The following is a 26,708-nucleotide window of genomic DNA, read 5'->3' as shown; positions in this document are numbered from 1 at the left end:
TCACTTTCAATTTGTCTTTCTGCCTCTCTCTTTTTTCTTCCTCGATGTCTGCCCGCTTGCATCTCGCTCCCTCTTCATCTCCCTGCTTGCCTGGTCTACACATGCCGACTACGGATCCTTTTTTCTTCTCTTCGGCACTCGCTCCCTCCACCTTGATCTTTAGGAAGCTAAAGTTGCGTGTACCTGTTCTCGCTGGAAAATGTCTCGGAGGTGTTCCAGTCCCAGACTCTTTAAGAACTGGTTGATGGTCATATCCAGCAGAGCTAGAAAATGCGGAGGCATGTCAGAAAAACATGACGGATCCACTGAAAAGCCGCCAAAGTTTACTACCCAGGGGCGCTTTTGTATACGTACTCTCTCCTTCCTTCCTGTCCGAGCCGGAGGCCCCGTCGGCCGTCCCCGTGGCGCCGCCCGCCGTGATGTCCCCGAGGGGCGTAGTCAGGTTGTCAATGCTGCTGGCGGCTGAGAGGCAAGATGATGGCGACGGCGAGGGAGAGATGACCACGCCCCCTGTGGCGCCTGCTGCCACCACACTGGCGCTCACCTGGAAGTGGGAGTCGCAGGATTTGGGGTGAGAGAATCCAAAGCAAGAATGTACATGAACATTTTACCCTTTTCCAATTCCATACAGACTTGATCTGTTTGGTTCAGCTGCCTTCAGATAATCCTTCCTGTTTGTATTTTAACCCAAACATATATTTTTTCAAGAATATCATCTTTGCGGGCGCTCTAGTAGAAACACGGCATTGTGATTAATATTGCGTTTGTAGCAAAATCCACCCGTTTTTAGCCATCTCAGGGGGCGGCCATTTTGTCACTTCTGTCGACTGAAAATGACATCACAGATGCTCAGAACGACCAGTCATGGTTCAGCTTCAGAAAACAGGTGAGCTGCGATTGGTCGTTATCTGAGCCCTGAGAAACTGTGATGTCACTTTTAGTCGACAGAATGGCCGCCCGCTGAGATGACTAGATTTCGCAATACTGTATTAATCCAAAAGCCTTGTTTCAACTAGTGGGCCTGCATAGAAGACATTGTCAACATTTGGGTCGACTTCCCCTTTAAATGTAATTCTAGGCTGCATATTTTGAAGTTAGCTAATTACATCGAGAGTATTCGTAATAGTTTTCGTATACCGCATGAGACAAAACTGAGTGTTCTGTTTTCACCTTTTGTAAAACATTAAGAAAAACGACATTGTGCGTAACGCGCTCACTATCAGAGGGGAAACTCGGCTGACACTTGCAACGTGTTTGGCGGCCTACCGAGGAAATGTCAAGTACTCGCCACGTGATGAAACCCGGATCAGACCTTCAGAATCAACAGGGCTCTGACTTTGCAAAAGCACAGTAACGAGATCCTGACACAGTGCTGACAAGGAACAAGCACTAACAGATTTTGATCTTTTGCCAATGCCTGTGTTATGTCAACTAGAATTTAAAATCAATATGGTTCTTGCTTTGCTATTTATTTATAAGTGTCCATCCCTGATCACAGATAACACTCACCACTGTGGCCTGTGGTTTCAGACAGCTGGGCAGGGCGTCTGGTGGCATGGCATCGATCAGCAATGCTCTGATGTCATCGGCCTGTAACAGAAAGTTTTTTTTTTTTTTATGGTCAATTTACTATGATGTGTATTATTAAAAGAACGATCAATCAAGTCAATCTGTGCTAACCCTAAGTACAAAATATCTGTTCAGTTTCCCTCTTGTGCTTAAAAGGTGAGATGATGATTACGTCCTCATTTGTGTAAATCAAGGACATCAAGGACAGCGATCGGAAAAAAAATCCTGCATTTTGCATTTTTTTTTTTTTTTTTTTTTTTTTGTGTGTTTCTTCAGTTCATCCATTAATTTTCTCTATTGCCTGTTCTCACTACGGACTGACCGCCAGCCAACTTTCTATTCCATTACGGCAGGTGTATGATTCCCTATAAACCAATAAAAGATTGCTGTGTGTCTATGTTCGCCATGCACAAGGTATGTCCCACAATTGCTGGAGTTACAAAAGACGTATTTCAAGATGACCAGTTTTCCCCTCTAATGTGGGCCAGGCGATCAAGCGGCTGGGAAAGTGCTTTTCGACTCGCAGGGGATTACTTTGAAGCAGAAAACCTGTAGATTGATTTGAATGTCATCTTTTGCGAGAAGAGGCCCGGAACATTTCCGACACACTTGGTACGTCTCCTATCGCTAAAGTCAGTAACCCAACAAAAGAGTGTCAAAAGTATGGATCGCAAAAATGGTACTGTTGGTTGGAAACTGCTCTCGAGAAAGTTTCATACTGTTGCCAAGTCCAGCGGCGTCTGTCCTTCCTGGTTCTTCATGGTGGGATCGGCTCCGTGGGCCAAAAGCAGAGCGCAGAGCTGCGTCCGGCCCTTCTGCGCCGCCTCGTGGAGTGGCGTGAATGCCCATTTGTCGGTGGCGTTGACGCATGTGTTGTACTTGATGAGAAGGGCAGCGATGTCCACATGCTGGATGCGACGACGGACACCCGAGGAGAAGACAGAAAAGACGGAACCAAGATTAGAAGCAGCCTATCGGAAATAAAACTGATGGGGGACGAAGGATACGCAGCGGTGCCTTGACCCACTAGTTTAATTTCTTCCGTGACCACGCGAATAACTCAAAATACTTGCGCCTCAAATCATTTTTCCCCACTGAAATGAGTGGGAATGCATTTAATCCGTACTTTTTTGTCAAGTCGACTGCGTGCACAACTCGCTTTGATTTCTATGGCCAACACTAGCTTCTTCTCGCTCATTCTCTTCGGGCCCAAAAGTTAGAAAAACGAATTTGAAATATAATAATTAAAAAAAAGAAAAAAAAAGTGACTGCTCATATCTCAAATAAGTCAAGGGACCAGTACAATATAATTAGTGAAAAAGAGCATGTGTGCTGCTCTAAAATCAAAGCAACGCAATATGCTTTGCTCCATCGTGTGAATTATTAACCTAATTTTTTTTCCCCCCTTTTACTCTTCTTCCATCTTGTTGTTCCCATCTGCGCTCAAGCGACTTGTCGCCAATCTAGCCTCCTTCTGAGAAGCAGCGGGAGATGCTAACTCGAGTGTTTGTGTGTCTCTTCTAGAACACAGAGAAATTCAACATGTGTTCCATGACTCTTTTATCAGACCAATGTTGTTGACGTCCCCAGAAAGAAAAATGACTTCCCCCCCCCCCCCCCCCCCCTTCCGAGACTCTTTGCGGTGATGAGTTGAAAGTGCTCGGTGGGCACGTTGTCGTGCGTCTTACCCCGTATGAAGCAGCGTTGTGCAAAGGTATCAGACCTCCTTTGTCCTGCGCATTCACATCGGCTCCGTGCTCCAGCAGATACTCGGCCACCTCCAGGTTGTTGTAGCCGGCTAGACGGCAAAGCGGGGAGTCAAAAAGGGTCAGTGGGTAAAGAGCAGCAATGTGAAGCTGCAACAAGTTCAGATACGAAATGATAAGAACGTAGGAAGTAGAAATAGACCCATTATCGGTGCGGGTATTCAGTGTTTTGACAAATATCGGCACCGACCTTTTTAACAATCTGATGGCCGGTAATAAATCAATTTCAAACTGTGTTGAAATTAAAACAAAGACAGGTGAAAGTTGAACTTGTCTGTCATTTTGGAATTTTGGAGGACTTCATTCACTGTCGAAAACTATATGGAGCTCCTGTTTTAAGTTTTCATTGAACTTTTAAAGACATGCTGACGACCCTGGGTTCTCCCTGAACTTTTTGTTAGAATTTGAGGATGTATCTTGTCAATCATTTATTGTAATAATGGGAAAAAAAAAATCAACGTTATGAAAATCTGAAAAAAATGGTCAAGAAACATTATGCTTAAAGACATTTCAACAATGTTAAGAGTGTTTTTTTTTTTTTTATGCCAATATGTCCTTTTTTACTGAAAATTTATATCGGCAGCAAATATCGGTTATCCGCCTCCTTGATGACCGATAATCGGTATCGGCAGTGAAAAAAGCATATCAGTCAGTCCCCAGTAGAAAGTACTCAGATGAAAAGCAAATCTAGAGACCAGATTTCAAGGTAAGCTTCAACGAAACGACATTACCAGAAAACGCAGCCTCCGAGTTGCCTTGCATAATGTGCTTCGAGCTCAGCACGTTTTAATAAAACATTGCTGATTTTTATCAGGCTCGCATGCATGAAATATGGATTTACAAGTGTTTGTGCCCCTGAGGCGTTGCAAGAGTGGTGCCTCTCAAGTCGACTTGGAGATTATACATTGATTGTCTATGTGCCCAGAGAGCGCGCAGCGTTTCTGACAAAAGGTTTACGCGAGCCCAAAGGACACCACTATCGCCACCTTCGAGCACACACACACACCAGCCGCAACATTAGGTACACCTGCGCAGTCAAATGGGATCCAATACGAGAGCTTTTACGTGTTGAAACCGCGAACCGAGGTGCTTCTAATATTTTGGTTACTTTTAGTCGAATATAAACGCAACATTTTTGTTTTTGCTCCCATTTTTGTGAGGTGAACTCAAAGGCCGAACGCATTTTCCACATACGCGGCGATATCACCGTTTCCCTCAAATATTGTTCACAAGCCAGTCTAAGCCCGTGATAGTGAGCGCTTCTCCTCTGCCGAGATAATCCATCCCACCTCACAGGTGTGCCGTAAGATGTTGATTTGTCTAATCGATAGTGGGCGAATGTTCACATTCGATGGCGTCTGGCATGTTGGAGAGGTGTTCTCTTCACGGATGAATCCCGGTTCACACTGTTCAGGGCAGATGGCAGACAGCGTGTGTGGCGTGCGGTTTTTCGACTGCCCAGAACGCCCCCCCCGCCCCCATTAAAACAAAACTGCACCTTTCAGAGTCGCCTTTTATTGTGGGCATTAATCATGGTGTCTAAGGCACACCTGTGAGGTTGGATGGATTATCTCGGCAAAGGAGAAGCGCTCACCGATCTAGTCTAGTTTGTGAAATATATTTGAGAGAAATTGTGATATTGTGTATGTGGAAAAAGTTTTAGACCTTTTGAGTTCATCTCATCAAAAAATGGGAGCAAAAGCAAAAGTGGTGCGTTCATATCCTTGTTGAGTCTATCGAAGAGATTTTAATCATGGCAATGAGCAAATGCTCACAGATGAAAACTGATACCTTGAGTGATCGTAACTCCTTCACTGCCAGACATTTTCAGACCCTCTTTTACCCTAACGTTTGAAAACAATTGAAAATATATAAATAAGTTCCAGGGATTGAATGGCTGGACGGTGAAAAGACAAATAAATACGTCGATGGCAGTGAACGAGTTACCTACACTCATCATCTGGCCAATCATCAACGTTCAAACACAGACTTGATTTGTTACCTGCGAGGTGCAGCGGAGTGGAGTTTCGTCCCTGCGTGTCCCGACAGTTGATGTTGTCCGGGCTGCATAACTTCTGCACCCTGGCCAGGCAGCCCTTCTTGGCCGCATCCAGCAAGGCCGCATCCCCTCTCAGGAGGTCCTGGATGTCCGTGTCACCGTCCTTCACCAGGTCCAAGGGTGTGTTCCCATCTCTGTTCTTTTTGCTGGGGTCTGCGCCGTGCTGTGGACAGAATACAAAAACGTAATGAGGAAAAGAAAAAGGAAGCTAAATGAATCCTAAATTAGGATGGCAATAACATGCGATTGTCCACAAGACACAGAACAGAAGGCGCCACATTATCCGAGGATGGCGAGAGCAGACGTTTGTTTCACTCACATGTCTCCTCTATGACGCTTTGTATATATTATTTATACGTACACTTTGAAATGAGCTCATTAAATCTGATGTTATGGGACTACTCCCTTGGGGGAGTCTGGCTGCAAAACGTGAGTATACTGTATGCATACATTTTGTTTTTAGTCTGTGAGACGATGTTTTTGGCCCACTTTTTACCGTTGCTTTTATGCTAATTTAGCTCTGACTAATATTGATGTATGAAGAAGGGCATTTAAAAAGCAGTCAGGGATGCAATCATCGATTTAACGATCGAGGGTGTTTGAGAAGAAAAACGTTCAGGATTCATTTTCAGACGGAGGGGAAAAAAAACCCTGCATGAAACAATATGTCTTAATGGACAGTTCCTCCGTGACACCAAGGCGGCAAATGATTAGATAGATCGCCCAGGTAGATACAGCTAGGATTGATGATATTTATTCAGTTGACCCCACAATCAAAACGGCAAAATCCATCCATTTGAAATTCCGAAAATCAGCCTCCGTGCACCAGGCAGCCAGCTAACTGACAATCCATCAATTCTACTCCACTTCTGCAACAATTTTGGAGGTCGGCACCCTACTGACTGCTTGTCAGTTACGGTGGCTTCTGTGATTGTATTTCATTTTCCAGACATGGAAAACAAGACATCATAATTCTGGAACTGTTCCAGGTTTTGCATAACTGCGACATCCCGGAATGTATTGCGCCATTTTCCCCACAGTGGACTTGTGGTGATGCAAGTGGCAGAAGCGGATTCATTTTGTGCACGACTTATACGCAAAAAAGAACATGGAGGGGGGGGGGGGGGGGGGAAATCACAACAAAGAGAGGGAACATCCAGAGTCAAGCGGATTAACACACAAGCAGCGGTAGTGTGAATGGGTGTATCCTGGTGCTTAGGGGAAATGAGGCAGCTGATCTGTCTGTAAGAATGCCATTTCGAAAGTAGAATTAATAGTGAACTTTCACCACAACGGACCAGATAGCTAACACGAGGCTCTGAGGAATTGCCCTTTGACCATACAAAAATGTGACTTTTATCACTAGCACTGCAGATAGTGTTTTTGTTCTGCTCACTTTTCAGCAAGAATTTGAAATTCAAAAGACAATGAAGCATTTCCAAAACAACAAGCCTGGAGGCACAACACTTCCTGTTGTGACACTGTGCGTATTTGCCCATGTATATCCTGCTTGAATTCTCTTGCGCTGATCATTTATGCAGCTCCATATGGCAACGTCGCAGTGGTGATGTAAGCCTGTCTGGAGGTGATTATGAAAGCAACAGCAACAAAAAAAAAAAAAAAACACATCCAAATGAGAAACGGCAGCACTTATTTGCCTTACTCGTTCAGACTGATGTGACGGCCAGGTATTACGCAACTGTTCGCCCCGACGAGGATCAGAGAGCAGAAGCCAAACGGTGTGCCATTTGAAATAACATTCTAAGGATTAATCTTTAAAAGGATTAAATGACAGGAATCACAAAATCCACCCCTAAAGTGCCAAAGAAACGGCGATGCATCAAATTGATGACAGGTCTTCCATTGCTTTTTCTTGTTTTGATTCACCACCTTGAAAGGTTTGAGAGGCGCTGCTCGAAATTGTCTTTTTTTTTATTTTATTTTTTTTTAAATAAAATGTGTTTTTCTGCCAACGCAGCCATAACACTCATCCAAGCTGGTACTGAGAGAAAAAAAAAATTGGGTCACTTGAACCATGCGGTGTAAATGCAGGAAAAGTCACTTAAAGGTGAAGTCAACCCAAAACATTTTTTTTATAAGACAATGTTCTATGCAGGCCCACTAGTTGAAACATGGCATCCTGATTAATGTTGTCTTTGTGGAATATGAGTTAAGCAACAAAATCCACCCGTTTTTGGGGGCGGCCATTTTGTCACTTCTGTCAACTGAAAAGGACATCACAGTTATTCAGGGCTCAGATAACGACCAATCATGGCACAGCTTCAAAAAAAAAAAAAAAAACAGGTGAGCTGTGATTTGTCGTTACCTGAGCAACCTGTGATGTCACTTCCAGTCAACAGGAGTGACAAAATGGCCGCCTCCTGAGATGGCTAAAAAAAAAAGGTGGATTTTGCTGCTTAACTCCTATTCCATATAAATCATGTTTGGGTCTCCCCCCCTTTAAATCCTCATCATTGCGTTGCTCCAGTAAAGATGAGTTTGGTGTGTGAAGTTATCATCTACCTTGAGCAGCAGTTTGCAAATCTCATATTTGCCCTTGGCAGCAGCCTCGTGCAGCGGTGAGAACTTCCACAGGTCGGCCACATTGACCGAGGCGCCGTGTCTGACCAGCAGCTCGGCTACCTCGTAGTGACCGTACGAGCAGGCGTTATGGAGGGGAACTAGACCGCTGCCAAAATGGAGAGACGATAATATTGAGCTTCCGCTCATTTATAGCGATGAGCTCATCCGTGGCAATGTCAGCAATTGGTACAGTAATGTTGATTAGTTCTTTTTTTTTTTTTTTTTTTTTTAACGACTTGGTGTCAGACCCTTTGTCCTTGGCGTGCACGTCGGCCCCGTGGTGCAGCAGGTACTCCACCACCTGCACTCTGTTGTAGCCGGCAGCAAAGTGAAGAGGAGTGGAGTGTCGTCCCTCCAGATCTCTGCAGTTCACATTCTGAGCCGTGCACAGTGACTGCGGGGAGAGAAGCCAGTGAGACTTTTTTCTTTTTTAACACGGCAACAAAAGATTCATTTTTTTTTCTTTTAAAACAAGGTTTCAAGAGTTTTATTGTAGAAGACTTTTTTTTTTTTTTTTTTGCCCAGAAAAAAAAAAAAAAAAACTTGGCTGGATGAGTCAGTGCGACCTTCAGATACCAGGGCAGATGGCAAACATGATGTGAGGAACTCTCTGTGGCGACCCCGGACTAAAAGGGACTAAACCCGAAGTCAAACAACAACTTGCCACTAACACAAGAAAAACCCCAATAGTGAGCCGTATAATAGCAAATAAGACCTTTTTGTCTCGTTCCCTAAAAAAAAAAGAAGCATCTACTTTAACATCAAAGTATGGAATACAAATGGAGCAAATTAACTCAAGCACACAAAGGAAAATAAGTAATTTTGTTCCGCAGCCAAATCATCAAGATGGAATAATACTTCCATTCAATTAAATATTGCGAGAGGGCAGAAAGTTTCACACTCAGATTGAAGCATGAAGTAGAAAGGACTCCAACATCTGAAAGACGGAACCCCGCTGATTTGTTTATGGAAAAGAACATCACCACTTTCTCTTCTTTTCTGTTATTTCCCATCCATTTAAAAATAAACTTGGCAAGAATAAGCGACAATTCCCTTCTTGTAGCCAGCACACCCGATTTGGTGTGAAAAGAAAAACCTCTTGCTGGCAATCTTATTCATCAATCTGAGGACACTAACCCTCGCTGGCGGTGGTTTTACAGCTGATAGGAAAGTCAAGTAGAAAGACACAAATTGAAAATAAAGTTATGAGCATAAGATGAAACTGATTTTTGGTGAGAAATGAAAACAATCTTCTATCTTTGGGCAAAAATCAGGACTTCAGCCCAAATCATAACCTTGGACATTCTCTGCAACTACACAGCACACGACCAGAGTACCTTGACGGTGTCCAGGTCTCCAGCTTTAGCAGCTTCCAGAAGTCTGTAGTCCACATCGGAGTTTCTGACAGGGACGTTTTCTACAAAGATGAACAGAAGACAAATATTTGCATAGACTTGTGAAATGTCACTGAACTTGCACGACACCTTCTTGTGACGTAGCTCTGCAGAGTGTATTTGTCTTTAGTTTGTTTCCATTCATTTCAATGGGAGGCATGAGCAATTCGGTTCGTAACTGGACACTTTTTTTTGTACAAATTCAACAAATAAATCTGTGAAAGTTTTTTGTAGCCCAAACGTCTCCACAGTAAACAGAGCTTTGTATTATCCCCCCCGTGTTTTTCTGGCGGCCGAACAATAACAAAAGCGACCTTCCGGCTTATCCGCTACTGAAACTGGGCATGGCGTGTCAACAAAAGCACAAAAGTAGCAGCATACCGTTAAGTATCTGCTGAACAGCCTCATTTCCCATCTGAGCAGCGGTGAAGCCCTGCAGCGACACCAGCGAGGCGTCGGCCCCGTATCCTAGCAACAGCCGGCAGGTCTGCAGATGGCCTGCCAGCGCCGCACGGTGCAACGCTGTCTGACCCAGTGTGTCCAGAGCGTTCACCTGCAAAAACCTCGGGGTTATGATTCGTGGGAAACCTTTATCAACATCCTTGAAAAGGAAGTCAACTCGAGCATATATATATATAAATATATATATATATATATATATATATATATATATATATATATATATATATATATATATATATATATATATATATATATATATATATATATATATTTTTTTTTTTTACAGAATATGTTCTATGCAGGTCCACTAGTCTAAACATAGCATTCTGATTAATATTGTGTTTGTGGAATATGAGAAATCCACCCGTTTTTAGCTAGCTCAGGGGGCGGCCATTTTGTCACTTCTGTCGACTGAAAATGACATCGAAGTTGCTCAGGGCTCAGATAACGACCAATCATGGCTCAGCTTCAGAAAAGAGGCGAGCCGTGATAGTTCGTTACCTGAGCCTCGAGAAACTTCAATGTCATCTTTAGTCGACAGAAGTCACAAAATGGCCGACCCCTGAGATGGCTAAAAGTGGGTGCATTTGGCTGCTTAACTTCTATTCCACAAACGCAATATTAATTAGAATGCCATTATTTCAACTCATAGGCCTACATAGAAGATATTCTGGAAAAAAATATGTTTGAGTTGACTTCCACTTTAAGAGCAATGAAACAAAACAAACATTTGCTGGATATTTTGTGCACCAGTCGCCAGGATGCCTCCATTTTGGAATTTCATGACATTAATATAAAAAAAAAAAAGAAGCCATTATATTATCTTATGTCATCATACTTATTAGGACTGGGACGAGACACTTTTGTCCCAATCCGATATGGATCCCAATACTTGGGTTGCGATCCCATACGTATCGCGATACTTAAATATGATAAAAATATCTATTAAAAAAAAACTGAGGCATGTGTTTCCAAAATTTTAACTGAAGTGCCATTTGACGTTTATTCAAGTGTCAGGATTGAAAAGTGCATAAACTGTTCCAGTAACTGTTCCCGATACACAGGAGTGCAATCAATAAAACTCCATTCACAAAGCTCAGCTTTAAGGACCCAAAATGTTCCAAAAGTACGTTACAGAACGTGCAAAGCATTACATAAGGTATCGAAAATTTCGATACTTCATCAATGTATCAATACTTGGTATCGGCATAAAAAGTATCACGATACATCGCGATACGGTATTTTTTTTCCCAGCCCTAATACTTATTATACTTGTGTCATTATACCACTACCGTAGACATAAAATTGGATTTACTTGAGAGGAGTCCGTGTACAGCTAGCATAGCGGTATAGATTTGCTATCCACTGAAAATCATTCAACACGCAGCCATCACTTTCTAACGGGCCCCGGAAAAAAACTCACTCTACAGCCGCCCTTCAAAAATTCTCATGCTGCAGGCATGCAACCAAACAACAAAATGAAATCAATTCTAATATTAATTTTAAATGAGCTCAGATTAGCAAAAGTCAGCGAGTCTCCCCAACGCCATTGAAGGTGGAAGTAAAGGGAATCAAAGCGGAATAAAAAGGAACAAATCTGGGAATGGAAATGTACCTTGGCGCCATGTTTCTGTAGCACCTCCATGATGTCATTGTGAGCGCGCTCTGCAGCCACATGGAGAGGTGTCATGAAACTACCAGGAAGGGAAAAAGTAAGGAGGCACAAACATCCAAAAGGGTTAAATGCTGTTGTCGGAGCAAGAAGCGTATTCAAAAATGACATGATAAATGTATCATGCATTTAATTCTTTCTACTAGGGCTGTCAAAATTAAAGCATTAACTATGGAGATTCATTTAGATTTCATAAAAAATGAACTCAGTGAACTCAGTTTTATTTACATTGTGTAGCAGCTGACCTCTGCTTACTGTGCAGCCAAACTTTGAGGAGAGTCACTGTCGGACTTCTACGTAGTTGTACTTTAAAAAGCTGCTTGATGGCTCATTCGGCAAATCCAAAATAATTTTGCACAACCAATTTCAAATACCATATGAGTTGTACGTCTTTGGTGTATCGTTCAACTGTTGTATTTTACAGGAAAAGAATCGTATTCGAGGATCAAAGAAAGTTATCAGAACAGACTTTGAATCGAAATCTACTTAAATTTTTTCCCGCATTAATTCCAAGATTTTACTCAAGTAAATAACAGTTCCAAGCGTCGTAAAAAATTCTAGTCGAAAAATACGATTAATCGCGATTAATTATGGAAAATTTTGCGATTAATTAGTTCGAAATTGTAATCGTTTGACAGAACTACTTTCTACACATGAAAACGGCTCCCAGTTGCCTTATTAAATTGACTGGGAACAGCCCACGGATGAAGAATTGCACCACACTCGAGTCGCCTGACGTTAGAGCCGAAGGTCATAATGTACGATTCTGCTAATGCTGTGCGGGTTTGGATTTTCCTCATCCTACTTCCTCTACACGCACAAAAACATTCCAATTGGCTTTTTTTTTTTTTTTTTCTTCCCAGCCACATCGTCAAATCAAATCATTTTTGTAACCGTGCTGCACTTACTCTTTATTCTTCTCATTAACATTGGCTCCCTTCCTCAGCAGCAACTCCGTCACCTGTTTCCTCTTGGGGTGTGGCGATGCCACCGCACAATGCTGAAAACACACAAGTGAACGTGAACATCCCTGCCGCGGTACGAAGACCGGCGCTGCGCGCCTCACCAGCGCCGTCTCGTGTGTGTGCGGGTGTTTGAAGTTGATGATCTCCAGCGCCAGGCTCCTCTTCGCCTTGGCCATGTCAGCTTCCCGAGCGGCTTGAAGCAGTGAATGCCCCTTAAACTCATCTACGCGCAAACACACGTGCAACAAACACACGTAGAAAATGTCAACATGTCAGCAGAATAAAAAAAAAAAAAAAAACAGTGAAGGTTTTCTTGTGACTCCGAGCAACTTTTGAGTTCATCTGACAGGTTTCTTGCAAAGCAGACTGCAGAGGGCTGCAAATTAGTGTAACACTACATAGCATAACATCTGGGGGGGGGGAGAATGCAATTCAAGCAAAACCACAACACTGTATTTTTAGCTTGCAATAATCCTGCGGGGTACTAATATTTCACAAACATGGCTGTAAAGTTTTGTGTGCCAGCCAACAAGAGCGGAAACAAGCACTCGTCCCCAAGGGCCCAAAACACTACAACTTACTATTGAGCAGAAGTATTCCAACAGACAAAAAAAAAAAAAAGGAGTTAAAGAAGTCAAAATTCTTTACAAAAATATGTTCTATGAGCTTCCACTAGTCAAAGCACGGCATTGTTATTAATACTAAATAGCAAAATCCATCGTTTTTAGCCGTTTCAGGTGGCTAAAATTCATTTTGCCACTTTCTGTCGACTGCCGAGCCATGATTGGTCGTTACCTGAGCCCTGGGCAAATGTGATGTCATTTTCAGTTGACAGAAGTGACAAAATGGCCGCCCCCTGAGATGAGATGGCTAAAAATGGGTGGATTTCGCTGCTTAACTCATTCACTGCCAGACATTTTCAGACCCTCTTTTACCCTAACGTTTGAAAAAAATAAATTTGAAAAAAATATAAATAAAATAAATTTAAAAAATTCGTTGATGGCAGTGAATGAGTTAACTCATATTTCATATTAATTATATGCCTTGTTTCAACTAGTGGGCCTGCACAGAACATATTCTTAAAAAAAATGTGTTTGGGTTGACTTCCCATCAAATAAACCAAGACAATTATTGATTGATGATTGCATCATGTATGTTGACCTAAAATGGCCAGGCTCATAATCAAATCCTTCCGAGTACTCTGTACTTATATGTCAGGACAACCCATTACAAAATGCAAACGCAGTTGCCCACTCACATGAGAGTCTCTCCTTGAGCTCAGGGGTGGGCGCCATGTCCACGGAGCTCTTGCTGTGACAGTTGAGCAGGGTGGGGTCGGCGCCGTGGCTCAGCAGCAGGGAGCAAACCTCGATGCGGTTTTTGGACGCCGCTTCGTGCAGCGGGGTGAACTGCCACAGGTCCATGGCGTTCACGCAGGCACCGTGCTGCAAGGCAAACGAGACAGGTTGACCAATGTGACGTGGCGGCACGTGCGTTTTTGTCAATCAGAATATAGATCAGGGGGCCTTGGTGTCCTTGTCACCTTCAGTAGCAGCTCAGTAACTTCATAGTGTCCGTAGGAGCAGGCGTTATGTAGCGGCACCAGACCACTGAAACACACAAATGGAAAATATTGTACTGGAGAAGCTTGACAATATCACGTTCCACTGACCCGTAGCGCAGAAATTCCAATTTATTAAATGCTGAAAAATCAAAAGTACCGGGAAGGAGTTATGGGGCTTTTAGGCTCCATGACTTTTAGCGCAGTTAACCAAATGTGTCTGCGTAATAATCTTAAAATTATCGTTGTCTGACCATTATCATTGAAGGGGCTGCAAAGTTTGTGCAAGCTCTGATGACACACTAACACTGATGCTAGCGCTAACGCCACATTAACATGTGTCATGGTTGGTCCAACAATATAACAAAACAGTAGATCAAAATCGATTCGCTCCGATTAATCGATTAATCAATTCGATTACTCGAAAAATCTATTTTTTTATTTTTTTTAAATTCATCTAGAAAATGATGTCTTGAAACGTTTTTTTCGTTCCAGATGCATAGCACATTTTGAATGCGTAGATCAAATTATGCGCTTGCGCCAAACATCATTCCTATTGCGTTTGTCGATGGCTGCAGAACCACCAATTTTTGAAAAATCGAATCAAAAAACGGGAACTGATATCGAATCGGGCCTACAAAACAGTAAAGTCGAGGTCGCTATGAAAACGACAATCCAGTCACTTTATTCTAAGATAGTGTACCATCTGCATGACTTGGATATTTAAACGTTTTTACACGTGTTTTTTTTTGTGTGGGGGGGGGGTTACATTTTGTTTCATTGAATGTTTGTATGTCGTAACTTCATCTCACTGCTTTGTCGGACTTGTACGTACCCCTTGTCCTTGGCGTGAACGTCTGCTCCGTGCTGTAGTAACAGCTGAACTATCCTCACTCTGTTGTATCCCGCTGCTAGGTGGAGCGGAGTGGACTGGGGGGACACAAAGAGGGCAAGGTGAGCGGGAGGAGGCTGCCGCAGACATATAGAAGAGGCAAATAAATGTCAGCCGGCATCCGTGCACTGACGCGCGACGGCTTAGGATCCTGATTTGGGGAGCATCGCTCAGCCAGGTGTTTTGTCACGTCAGAACTCCGCAGTCAGGAAGTTATTGTTCCATGCCTGAACCAGACTGCAGTGATAAAGAATAGACTTCCACCATAAAAGTGATGTAAAGCTGCAGTAATAAATGCTTTAAGAGGGCACACAGACGAGACGCTTCAGCTGACTGTGCGTTGTCGCACTAAAAGTCATTCTTCCCCAAAGCTGGACGACAACTACCGGGGGAAAAAAAATAAAATAAAAAAATCCAGGATTCATTCAAACTAAAAAGTGATGAAAATCATCACATAAAAATACATTTTACAGCAGCGCTAAAGCTAAGATCCCGAATGACATAAAAAAAATTTTTTTTTAAAAACAACACTACATTATTCATTACACTTTCCTTCTATTATGCAAATGAGGACCCTATTGATCTCGATTATGGCACACACAATATTTCAGGTAGCCAACATTACTGTGAAGAAGGTAGTGGAACCTCTTAAGTCAAATGCCCCTGCAAACAAACGATTATTAATATGCATTTATATCCAACGCGCTATGTTTGTTTATACAAGGAAATCATACATTTGCATCTTTTTTTAAAGTTTTGTAATAACTAATTTTATACATTTTGTTTGGTCCTAAAGGAACTTAGCTACATGTATTTGAAGGGATGTAACATTTAATGGAAAAGCGATTTTAAATCGATTTGTCTCGATTCGATAATTTGAAAAATCAAGTTGATTAAATTCATCTAGAAATTGATGTCTTGAAACAATTTTTCATTCCAGATCAAATTGTGCGCTTGCACCAAACATCATCGCATGTTGCGTTTGTGGATGCTGCATAACCACACTAGTGCGCAGAGACAAGCATGGTAGCATTTTTTTTTAAAAATCGTATTGAATCGAAAAACGGGAACTGATCATCGAAAATCGTATCGAATCAGAGCTTGGGTGAATTGTTACCCTTTTTTTCTTTATGTTTAAACATTTTCTTGTTTTCTTGTGACCGTTCGAATAATCGTGATTTCAATTATCACCAAAATAATCGTGGTTAATATTTTTTTTCATAATCAGGCAGCCCTATTATGGATTCAACACAACTGGTTAGCATGTAGGCAGACAATATAACAATAGGATACCCCCTGTCGTTTTTTGGAGTAGGTTGGAATGGATTATTGACATTTCCATTCATTTCATTCAATGGGGAAAGACGATTTGAGAGCGTGTGGTCAAGGAACAAATTCAACTCATATCTCAAAGAATCATTGAACTTGTTCTCACGCGGTCTGAAAAAAAATATGCATGCCCTTTAAAAATGACGAGATGGCGATGCGCACTATTTTTTTTGATGGAACCTGGTCCAGGTGTGCATTTGCATTTTGTTGACTTTGTGTTGACAAATATTGAGAAGAAATCTTCAAACACGCATCACGTTGAGTAAGCGCCGCCTGTGAAGCAGAGCTGGGCCGAGGCCTTTATGTGCAAGATGTGACAGAATCATTCGGAAGGAGCAGGACATGTTAGTCATCACCCTCATTGTAAATGCAGCGCCATTGCGCGTGTGTGTGTGTGTGTGTGCGCGCGCGCCTTCCTGCCCATGTCCTCATTGGCACACTCAGCATTTACAAGTGTGCGTAAAGATTTCATCTGATTCTCAGTGCGTCCATCTTTCCGTGTTATCTACCAGCAAGGCGCATGTACTGTTGCGTCACGCCAATGTCCGAATGAGTGGTTTAAGCCCGTCGCGCCAACCCGTATTATACGTTCTCATTTTCTTCGCAGCAACAGCCCGTTACTCGCGCTCGTGGCGCGTATTGACGAAAAAGGAAAAACGGCAAAAACGCAGAGCCGGATTGTGACTGCGTTTTAGTTTATATATGCGCGACGTTTCTGCCAGCGCAAGCATGCAGCCGGCAAGGTTGAGGTCAGCCGTTAACACAATTCCTTTGCATGATGAGGCCACATGATGTGCTCTCATCTTGCAATGACAGATGTAACATCCGGAGAGGGATTTGTCAAACATGTGGACAGAAAAATGAAACATGCCAGGAAAAAAAAAATCGGCGCGAGAGATGATAAGAGAGAACCAGACTGGAGGTACAAAATGATGCGGCGATTCAACTGCGCTAAATGGCACAACCGCGTCGCCGCGATGGTAGACCTGCCGGGCGCACTTGGAATACGCGCGCAATCGTGGGACTGCGGGCGGACAAAGGCAATAAAATGGACTCCGCTACTTTGCTGTTTTTTAATCATCTAAAAGCTTCCGCGCAGGCGGTCGGGGTTGGAGGGGGGGGAGGGGGGTGGGGCGAGAGCATACCGCGAGGGAAATAAAGGCGACGGGGGGGAAAACGATGTGAGCATTGGGCCAAGGTGAGAATGCTAATTACTTTTTCTGCCGTTCTGCGCAAAAACGAACCGTTTGTTGTCCTTCCATCGGAACGTGCGCGCAGACATCGTGCACCACAAATGCGATACGCAACGGCGTTTGGCGCAAAAAGCACAATTTGATCGACACATTCAAAATGTGCTATGCATCTGCAATGAAAAAAAAAAAAAAAAAAAGTTTCAAGACATTATTTTCGAGATGGACTTAATCAATTCGATTTTCGATTAATCAAACCGATTAATCGGGGGGAATGGATTTTAAATTATTTTTTTCGATTAATCGTTACATGACGGTTTTAAAAAGTCAAGGTTTCAATACCCGCTAAAACTGCCCGCCACCTTTTTCTTTTCCTTTTATTTTTGTTGAGGACACTTGTGAAATAGGCTACGTCCTGCTGCAATATTTTGGGCGGCTTGCAGAGTTGGAACTCAACGAGCCGCCTCTTTGAAGCTAATGACGAGAATTTGGTGATAGTGACAACAATAGTTTATACCAATCAGAGGTTCAGGTCCACCAAAATGAAAGAAATGAATCATCCGGGTTGCCGTGGCGTCCCTTTTCGCTTGCTTCCCCAACACCCATTTTTCAAAGCCTTTTCCATCGAATGATCGACATGCAAAGAGCCTTTTCATTCCAAACAAAGAACACCGTCAGTGGGCATGGCACTCTTTGGAAGATAAGCGCTCATAATAAGTATTTAAAAATGGCTTCAAGCACAATGTTTTTCCTCTTTCTTTGTCTACCTGGCTGTCAATCCATCTGGCACCAAAGACACTTTCTGCTAAAAGCAAAAAAAAAAAAGAAGCTAATTTAACTTCATAAATGGGGCCGGGGGGGTTCGCTGAATGATAATCTGCAAACGGTCTGCCAGTGTAAAGTGTTTAAAGAGGCGATCAACCCAAATACATTTTTTTTTTTCTCAAGAATATGTTCCCAGCTAGTTGAAACACGGCATTCTGGTTTTAGCCATCTCAGGGGGCGGCCATTTTGTCACTTCTATCGACTGAAAAAGACATCACAGCTGCTCAGAAAACAGGTCAGCCGTGATTGGTCATTACCTGAGCAGTTGTGATGTCATTTTCAGTCGACAGAAGTGACAAAATGGCCGCCCCCAGAGATAGCTAAAAACGGGTGGATTAAAACTCTTATCCCACAAACGCAATATTACGCAATATTTATCAGAATGCCTCGTTTCAACCAGTGGGCTTGCATAGAACACATTCTTGAAAAAAAATGATGTTTTATGAAAGCGTATCGTCCAATACAATCATGAACGAGAACCTCAGCAAGTGCATCTCGGTGATTATTAAGTCAGAAAGGACGAGTGCATGTGTGAGTTCAAGAGCGGCGGCTTGATAACGCTGACTTATTCAGCCGTGCTAATAAATCATTTATCGGCCCTCAGTCACACACGTGCACTCGCCCCACACACAAAATATTGATACACATACACGATATTGTTGGTACAATAGCTCAACGCAGCTATAACTTTTCCGGGAATGAGAGAAATGCCATTCCATAAACAAGCGCTTCCGAGGCGGAAGTCGGGTTCGTTCACGCTCTTGATTTGCGTGTTTGTCTCCATCACGGCGATGGATTGTGTTTGGATGACCGCGACGAGACTCGGAGCCTCGGAACAATTTCATAATGCCGAAAAAAACGACAGTGTGAGATCGGGTTGTAAGTTATGCTTGTGTCTGATGGTGTTGAATTGTCTTACATTTATTTCCGTTGTATTTGGCCAATTTCTCAATGAAACACAACTCAATATAAAAGGACAAAAGAACACAACTTCACTGCACCGAAAGATAAAAGATGCACTGCCCAATTTTATGTCAGACTTCTTAATGAATCGCGGCAAGTCGCATTTATGTAATGGAATCTGTCATCGCCAGTACAGTGCGGGCCGCGAACACGGCGCGGCGCCGGCAATGACAAGTGTCATCTTTATTTCGCAACGTATCTGCAAGTTAAGGAGGATTTCCTCCATAATTCATGTTAGCGGTGGAAAGTAATCGCCGTCAAGCCATTAATTTTACCCCTAAGACTATAACGAGGATAAAATTGCACTGGCGTGAAAATATATTCCATCAACCGTGCATGGCCGCTTTTAGTCAGAGCGATTCGAGGCGCAATGGCAATGCAGAGCGAGGTCATTTCAGAACAAGCTGGGACTGAACGGATACCATGCTGGGGCGTTGAAATCGTCCATCTCAGCCCCATCGAGCTTCGCCGGGCGACCCCTTTTTGCTTTGCGTTGCGGATTTCGGAGGAAATCCAACGGAGCTAATACCCCCCGCCGCTATGAGGGATGACGGCGTCACGCAATTACAGGTACGACGGCGAGATATTTTTAGAGATACTTTGGGGGTGTTACGGCGTCAATGTGACATTCCGCAGCGGTTGCCCGAGGTTGCTTTCGGTTTTCCTGAGGTTCATGGCAACCAAGTCAAGTGGTCAAGCCAACCAGGCCGATCCGACTTAGGCTATTTTCACATTAGCGGTCCTTAATTCTGCTGAAAAGCAAGTCTCGCTCGTTCCTTCCCTTAGCGTGGTTTGTTGATTCAGTCGGAACGAATTTGGGGTCTAATGAAAAATCGGCTAGAGCAAGTTGAGTTACAAGAACAGAGGACCTGACTATTGGCATCATTGTTCTGCGTAAAACGACACCGGGATCAAAACAGGAGTTCAATCGTGGAATAAGTTCAATTCAGACTCAAAGCGATGTTTAACTTTGAATCGGTTTAAGAAGAAATTCAGAGAAATGATCTTTTTGAAGTAACTGCGCAGATGCTAACCAAGTAGACCGTCTGCGTTTTCTTGTTGTTGCTTTGCTTTACTTTTTCGAATATTATTGAAAGCGCAAACGAAAAAGGGACCGAGATGTATACAAAGACAGCCGGCCGGCTTCCAAAACCAGCCGGGTCCGAACCGAAGAGAGAACCGGGAGCGAGGAAGTTGCCGAGTGTATTGACTTTGAACTCAAGATGGATAGAAAATGAGTCCTTATTTACTTGTGACTGGATATGGGTGAAGATTCTTGGAAGAATATTTTGGGACCTCTAATTATTTCCTCAATTAAGTGTGTAATTACACCCTCGGATCAAGTGCGCTTGTGTGTGTGTGTGTGTGTGTGTTCCACCCTTGTGATTGTCTGAACCTGTCCTAATATGACCAGCCTTGGCTCAATCATCCCCACCTTTTTCAGTGTATTTAGTCTGCGTGCTTCCTTATCCCTGTGCCAGCTTGCCTGAAGCTACTCGAAAGACATTCAGTGTCAACTCGAACGTACATTTTGGACAACTATTCCTTCCTGTTCTGATGCATGGATGAAATGACTTCCTGTGCATTTGATTTTCAGAGTGGATTAAAGGATTTGGGGGTTGGGATTCTGACCTGCGAATGAGTCTGCGTGTTGCTGTTTCTGTTACTTCATAGAAACTTAGCTCCTAAAAACTAGAGACCGAAGCAGCTTTTTTTCATGGCGAGGATGAATACAAGTACCGGTTGCTTACATCTTAGCACTCAGAGGTACCGAAGACCGATACCGGTACTTGACAATGCCATTACGTCTTGCAATTGTTGTGAAAATATTCATTTCATTCATTCAAAATCTGTTATTGGGCTTTGTGATGCAATGAAATGTATTTGAAATTGTCATGGTAGATAGGGATTTTAAAAAAAAAAAAGGTAAATGTAGGGATGTAACGATTAATCGTAAGGCGATTAAAAATGGACTCTCCTCGATTAATCGATTCGATTGATTCGCTAAAATCGAGTTGATTAAATCCATCTAGAAAATGATGTCTTGAAACCTTTTTTTCTTTCCAAATGCATGGCACATTTCGAATGTGTAGATCAAATTATGCTTTTGCGGCAAACATCATTGCGTATTGCGTTTGCGGATGGCTGCACAACCACGCTAGTGCGCAGAGACAAGCATGGTAGCAATTTTTGAAAAATCGAATAGAATCGAAAATCGGGAACTGGAAATCGAAAATGAAATCGAATCGGGGCTTGAGTGAATCGTTACATCCCTACGTGCTAGTAAAACAATTCTGCCAAGGAATGTACATGTTTTTGTGTATTTCACAACGCGCAGTGTTGTTTACATCCGTGCTCCACAAGCGGTGCCGTAAATGCTTACCGAGATGCCGGGCAGCCAAAAAGCTTGCTAAGGTTTACTGGTGATTGGATAATTTGAAATTTTGTGAGCATTTGCAGTAACCGCCAACAACAAGAACACACCAGGTAGATGGCCACGACACCCTAATGACATTCCCCGTCGCTGAGTTTGCTTTGCGTGCGGCAACGCTTTGTTCTTACCTTGCGGCCGTCACTCGCGTGGCAGTTGACGTTAAGCGGTGTAAGCAGAGCCATTAGCTTCTCCTCGTTCCCACTCCTGCGAATGTACATGCGCACACATTAGAGAGCATCCGCCACCGTGGAGGATTAGTGCTGTACCTCAGCGGGAGAGCATGGATGGGTGTGTGGCGGGGTGGGGAGGGGGGCTGGGGGGGTGACAATGAGATAAGAAGCCTGAAGGACTGAAGGGAAGAATTTTCATTTGCAGACTGACATGATTTGCGCGTGTGTGTGCGGGCATGTGCGGGCAAAAAAAAAAAAAAAAGAAAAAGGCAAGCCTCGAAGAATGAAGATAATGTTCATGTTTCTGATGGGTTTCCTGGTTTGTGGGCTTCCTGCTCTGGCATTGGATAACAAGAGAGAAGAGTTGCCATGGCAGCACCCAATCGATTCCTTAGACAGCTCGGAAAGAAGAATGTGTCAGAAGTCAAGAAAATGACTGCTGTCTCAATCTTTTAACCGCGTCATTTTTTTTTGTCCCGACACTTCTGCCTTGTTTTGGTTTGTACAATCGCGCCTCTCCGCGTTTACCTCCACCTCTCCACGTAGCATCATCTGTTGTCATTTCCAATCGCTCCCCTCTCATCCTCCCAAAACAAAAGCGATTGGCCAGCCTCTTCCTTCTTTCCGCCAAGTTACAACATCCCATCGCCCCCACAACATGAGCTGTGATATTTATCGGAAACATCCGATTCATCATTTACTCATCATCCTGCTTTATTTTAACCGCACGGCGACACAGGAACGCTTGATATTATTACATATTTGCACATCTTCAGTGTTTGAGCCATTACGTATTCTTTTATGATAACAGATTACAGAAGGAAGTGAGACGAATCGGCCTGACTTGTCTGTGCCTCTTGATTATGTTGAACCATTTTATAAGCTGACACTTATACTTCCATGCCACTGTGCAGTGATGATACGCGGGCCAAAAAAAAAAAAATGCTAAAAAACAATGTTATCCTATAAGCCATGTGTGGGAGTTATGTTGCCCCAAACGATTAAAAGTAAAAAAAAGTTTAAAAATAAGTTCCTCTGAAAAACTGTTCGAAACGTATTAGTGAGGTCGGTTAGTGGCTCAGCGGTTGGAATGACACGCTTCAAACAGCCCGCTGACCCCGTAATGCAGTGCTCAGCCACCCACACCATGATAGAGAGATGCAGCACAAACAACCGCACACGCACATGTGCGTCTTCGTATGGGGTTTTTTTTTTTTGCATCTGTAAAACATAGAGCTGATGTGAAGAGCTCCGGTTTTGCGACATCTGTCGAAAGGGCATTCTGTCAGAAGCTGGTTTGCTTATATGCATTTTGACAAACTAAAGTCTCGTCCACTATAAAGCGGAAGTCAATCCAAACATGTTTTTTTTAAGGATATTGTTCTACGCAGGCCCACTAGTTGAAACAAGACATTCTGATGAATATTGTGTTTGTGGAGTAAGAGTTAATCCAACTTTTTTTAGCCATCTCAGGGGGCGGCCATTTTGTCACTCCTGTCAACTGAAAATGACATCACACACCCTCAGAGCTCAGGTAACAACCAATCATAGCTCAGCTTCAGAAAACAGGTGAGGCGTGATTGGTCGTTATCTGAGGGGTGTGATGTCATTTTCAGTCGACAGAAGTGACAAAATGGCCGCCCCCTCGGATGGCTAAAAACGGCGGGATTTTGCTGCTTATTTCATATGACTCATATTGTCTTGTTTCGTTTGGGATAGGTAGCAACAATTTTGTCTGTGTGTAACAACAACATGCCACTGAATCAGAAATGTGTTATTTATTATTTGATCGGGGAGAGACCCCTTTTCCAAAGCAAAGATATCTCATCTCAACTTTCTTACAGGATTGATTGTTCTTATTCATATTTACTTGATCGTTGACGACTACATGTAAATGTTAGCGTCTGAAAATGCGGCTTGTGACGAAATATGAGGGCCACGCCAATAAAGTAAGTCAGTTGAAATATCGCAAGGATAAGAGGGGAATATTTTTGGGAGTAGAGAACATTGACGTAATATTTTAGTCAAGGTTTTTGACGTACAAGTCTGTTTCGTCGCATCAACGCCGTCGCGAGGATGAAAAGTTTCATGTGATTGTTTAAACATCTGTCTGCTGCTGAGAAAGGACAACACGCACAGTAATCACCCATTGGTGGACCTGTTCCATCGTCAAGCACTCAGTGCATTTAAAAAATATTGAATGATATCACCCGATAAACAGACGGCAAGCTCTTGGATTGAGACAAAGGCTGCTGTTGCGTTTACATTAGGGTATGAATTTTCTCATTCACTTGTTAAAACGGTCTTTTTTTCTCCCCCCCCCCGCAAGGCTACTTCATCCTAATACCATTTCAACTTTTGTTTTTCCACACAATTCTACTTTTTCAATCTTTCCAGTGTGGCCCCAAAAATCCTTTTTTTTTACGACAGAAAACGTGGCTTCAACAGGGGTAAGAAATGAAGAGAAAGGAACGGCGCGGCAATAAGAGGGGCAGAGGGCAAAAGGTGGGGAAAGGAGAAAAGAGGAAAACATCCGATGACACTACCGACAGATGCGTAGAAAAGGGAGGATACAAGATGGGGGACAGACAAGGGAATGGCGGGGAAGAAAGTACGACTCGGATGAAGGGGGACGTGCGGGGTGGGCGTCAAAGAGGGGGGAGAGGACGCACGGTTGCCGTAAAGTTGGAGGAAGCAGGAGGAGGCGGAGAGCAAGAAGACAAAATGAAAACAAAAGAGCATCTGGTACTCACCTCGCTGCCTCCAGCAGCTCATCCTTCTTGTATTCACCTAGATGGTTACAGAAGATCATCGTGTCAGTCAACTGGCCGCCAACACACGAACGCGCGGGTACATGCCAAGAACACGCACACAAAGACACACGCGCACAGGCGCACGCAAAAACAGGAGGGATCGATCTCTCTCGTGAGAGAAGGCGCTCTCTCGATCGCCCCCCTCGCTCTCTGCGACTTGCGCCGTTCCCCGCTCAGCGCGCACCCCTCCGGCTCCGGTTGCCGTGACGATGCGTCGCCGGCAGCCACCACAGCGCGTTCATTGTTTAGGCGAGGGGGCAGCCGACTGACACGCGCTCTGTCGCTATCCGTCCCGGCCATCCATCGCCCCCCCCCCCCCCCCCACCCCCAGTCGTTGGTATCGCTAACCGTTCTCCATCGCGCCCCATCATCGCCCCCCCACCCCACCCTCCCTCACACGCGCCGTCTCCCTGCTTTTGTCTCAAACAGTCACCCCCCCCCCGCCCCGTGGGCTCCGGAGGCGTTGTTACCGTCAGGAAACACAACAGAGATAAACAAACCCCTCCCCCTACCTCGCTTACCCTCTCTTCAGCCCGCGCTCCCTCGTAGCCATGAACCCCCCGCCCCCTTCTCACGGTCATAACATAATCGACATCCCATATGTGCTTTGTGCATGGGAATCTGCAGCATCACTTGCTTCGTTTGTATGTGAACCGAACGGCTCTCCCGTTATGGTTGACTATTACATTATGCATTGCCAGCAATTAAAAATGAATTGATACCATCGGTCTTGGGTGAGGGAGAGCAGCGCGAAATGCATCTCAAAGCTCTTTAACTCATTCATTGCTAGACATTTTCAGACCCTCTTTTACCCTAACGTTTGAAAAAAATATATTATAAATAAGTTCCCGACATTGAATGGCTGGACTGTGAAAAGACAAATAACTTACGTCAACGGCAGTGAACGAGTTAATATGAGCCAGTCTGTTTTGACGAAGCATAAAACGTATACTTGGGAGTAATGAGCAGATTACAAGCCAGGAAAAAAAAAAAAAAAAAACATGGCACGGGCACAAGAACAAAAATGGTAAATTGAATAAAAAGACTCAATATAAAGTTAGCACAGCAAAGTTGAAAAAAAAAAAAAACGTCCACTAAAATGAGCACATAAACCTATCATGTGTTAAGAAGGTGAAGAGCAAATAGTTTGTGGCTCAAACAACCAAGAAGAAGAAAAAAAAAAAAATCAGTGTATTTAAAAATAAATAAATGAATAAACACACTTTTTGTTGTTGTTGATGCACATATTAGTCCGCATGCTAATGATGTAAGCTGAAATGCCCAAATTAATAACATCTGCTGCATGATTTTCAACCAAATGTGCTCTTGCTGGGCTCAGGTGCTACCCCTCCACACCATTTCAGACAAACTTCAATAACTATGAAAATTTTGCCAAGTTTGTGCCAAGTTTCAATTAAAGTAATTAATACTTCTTGACTTCTTGCTTGAGAGACCCCAAAAACAAAAAAAAAAAAAAAAAAAAAAAAAGACTATGTGAGTGTTTGCGACTATTGTATTGAAAATGAAAAGTATCAGAAGCACCCAAATTTCACTGGCTTTACACTCAACACACTACTGCTAACATTTCAGACTGCGCCGCAACTTCCGCGGCCTTTCCGAAACACTGCCTCAAGGAAACAATCCGCACTTTCCCGCACATTTGCAGAACAAAGTACGGAAATGAAAAAGTGACAATTCATCTTCCCATATACATTTCTATACATCAATCAGAAGCTAGAAGCGAGAGAGTCAAATATGATGGAGCTACATAAGAAGAGAATGGGATTTAGGTAGCAGACGGGCGGGTGGGGTGGGGTGGGGTTGGAAAGCAGAGGCGAGAGGTTACGGGGAAGGGAAAGGGGGAGGCGGGGAGGGGAACAAAGGATTTGCAGATGAAAGAGAGAAGAGATGATTAGGGATCTGGAAGCTGACATGCATGGATTTGACACAGTATAATTGGTGTTAGCCGGGCGAGGGCGGAACAGTGTGACGGGAGAAAGGGAGAGCGAGGGAACGAAATTGAAAAACTACGAGCGCAAAAAGGAAATGAGCAGAGTGAGA

At 43.4% G+C, this 26,708-nt stretch overlaps 1 protein-coding gene across 1 annotated transcript in view; it reads right to left on the bottom strand.

The window, feature by feature from the left end:
* LOC147135751 (poly [ADP-ribose] polymerase tankyrase-1-like) overlaps window positions 1–26,708 on the bottom strand; it is a 60,707-nt gene that overhangs the window by 10,089 nt on the left and 23,910 nt on the right. The window contains exons 5-22 of the mRNA XM_086053305.1: window positions 24,588–24,624; window positions 21,793–21,868; window positions 14,867–14,961; window positions 14,014–14,080; window positions 13,729–13,915; window positions 12,572–12,693; window positions 12,414–12,505; window positions 11,449–11,527; window positions 9,753–9,924; window positions 9,315–9,394; window positions 8,226–8,371; window positions 7,918–8,083; window positions 5,338–5,557; window positions 3,258–3,367; window positions 2,289–2,477; window positions 1,510–1,590; window positions 355–544; window positions 184–263 (exon numbers count right to left, since the gene is read on the bottom strand). Coding sequence (XP_085909431.1) covers window positions 184–263; window positions 355–544; window positions 1,510–1,590; window positions 2,289–2,477; window positions 3,258–3,367; window positions 5,338–5,557; window positions 7,918–8,083; window positions 8,226–8,371; window positions 9,315–9,394; window positions 9,753–9,924; window positions 11,449–11,527; window positions 12,414–12,505; window positions 12,572–12,693; window positions 13,729–13,915; window positions 14,014–14,080; window positions 14,867–14,961; window positions 21,793–21,868; window positions 24,588–24,624 — 2,189 coding nt within the window. The remainder of the gene's footprint in view (window positions 1–183; window positions 264–354; window positions 545–1,509; window positions 1,591–2,288; window positions 2,478–3,257; window positions 3,368–5,337; window positions 5,558–7,917; window positions 8,084–8,225; window positions 8,372–9,314; window positions 9,395–9,752; window positions 9,925–11,448; window positions 11,528–12,413; window positions 12,506–12,571; window positions 12,694–13,728; window positions 13,916–14,013; window positions 14,081–14,866; window positions 14,962–21,792; window positions 21,869–24,587; window positions 24,625–26,708) is intronic.

Source organism: Filicampus tigris, chromosome 15, assembly GCF_054856515.1.
Source record: "Filicampus tigris isolate MCC_2025a chromosome 15, RoL_Ftig_1.0, whole genome shotgun sequence".
NCBI lineage: Eukaryota > Metazoa > Chordata > Actinopteri > Syngnathiformes > Syngnathidae > Filicampus > Filicampus tigris.
Note: the sequence above shows the minus strand (reverse complement) of the source record. Positions and strands in the feature narration are given on the sequence as shown.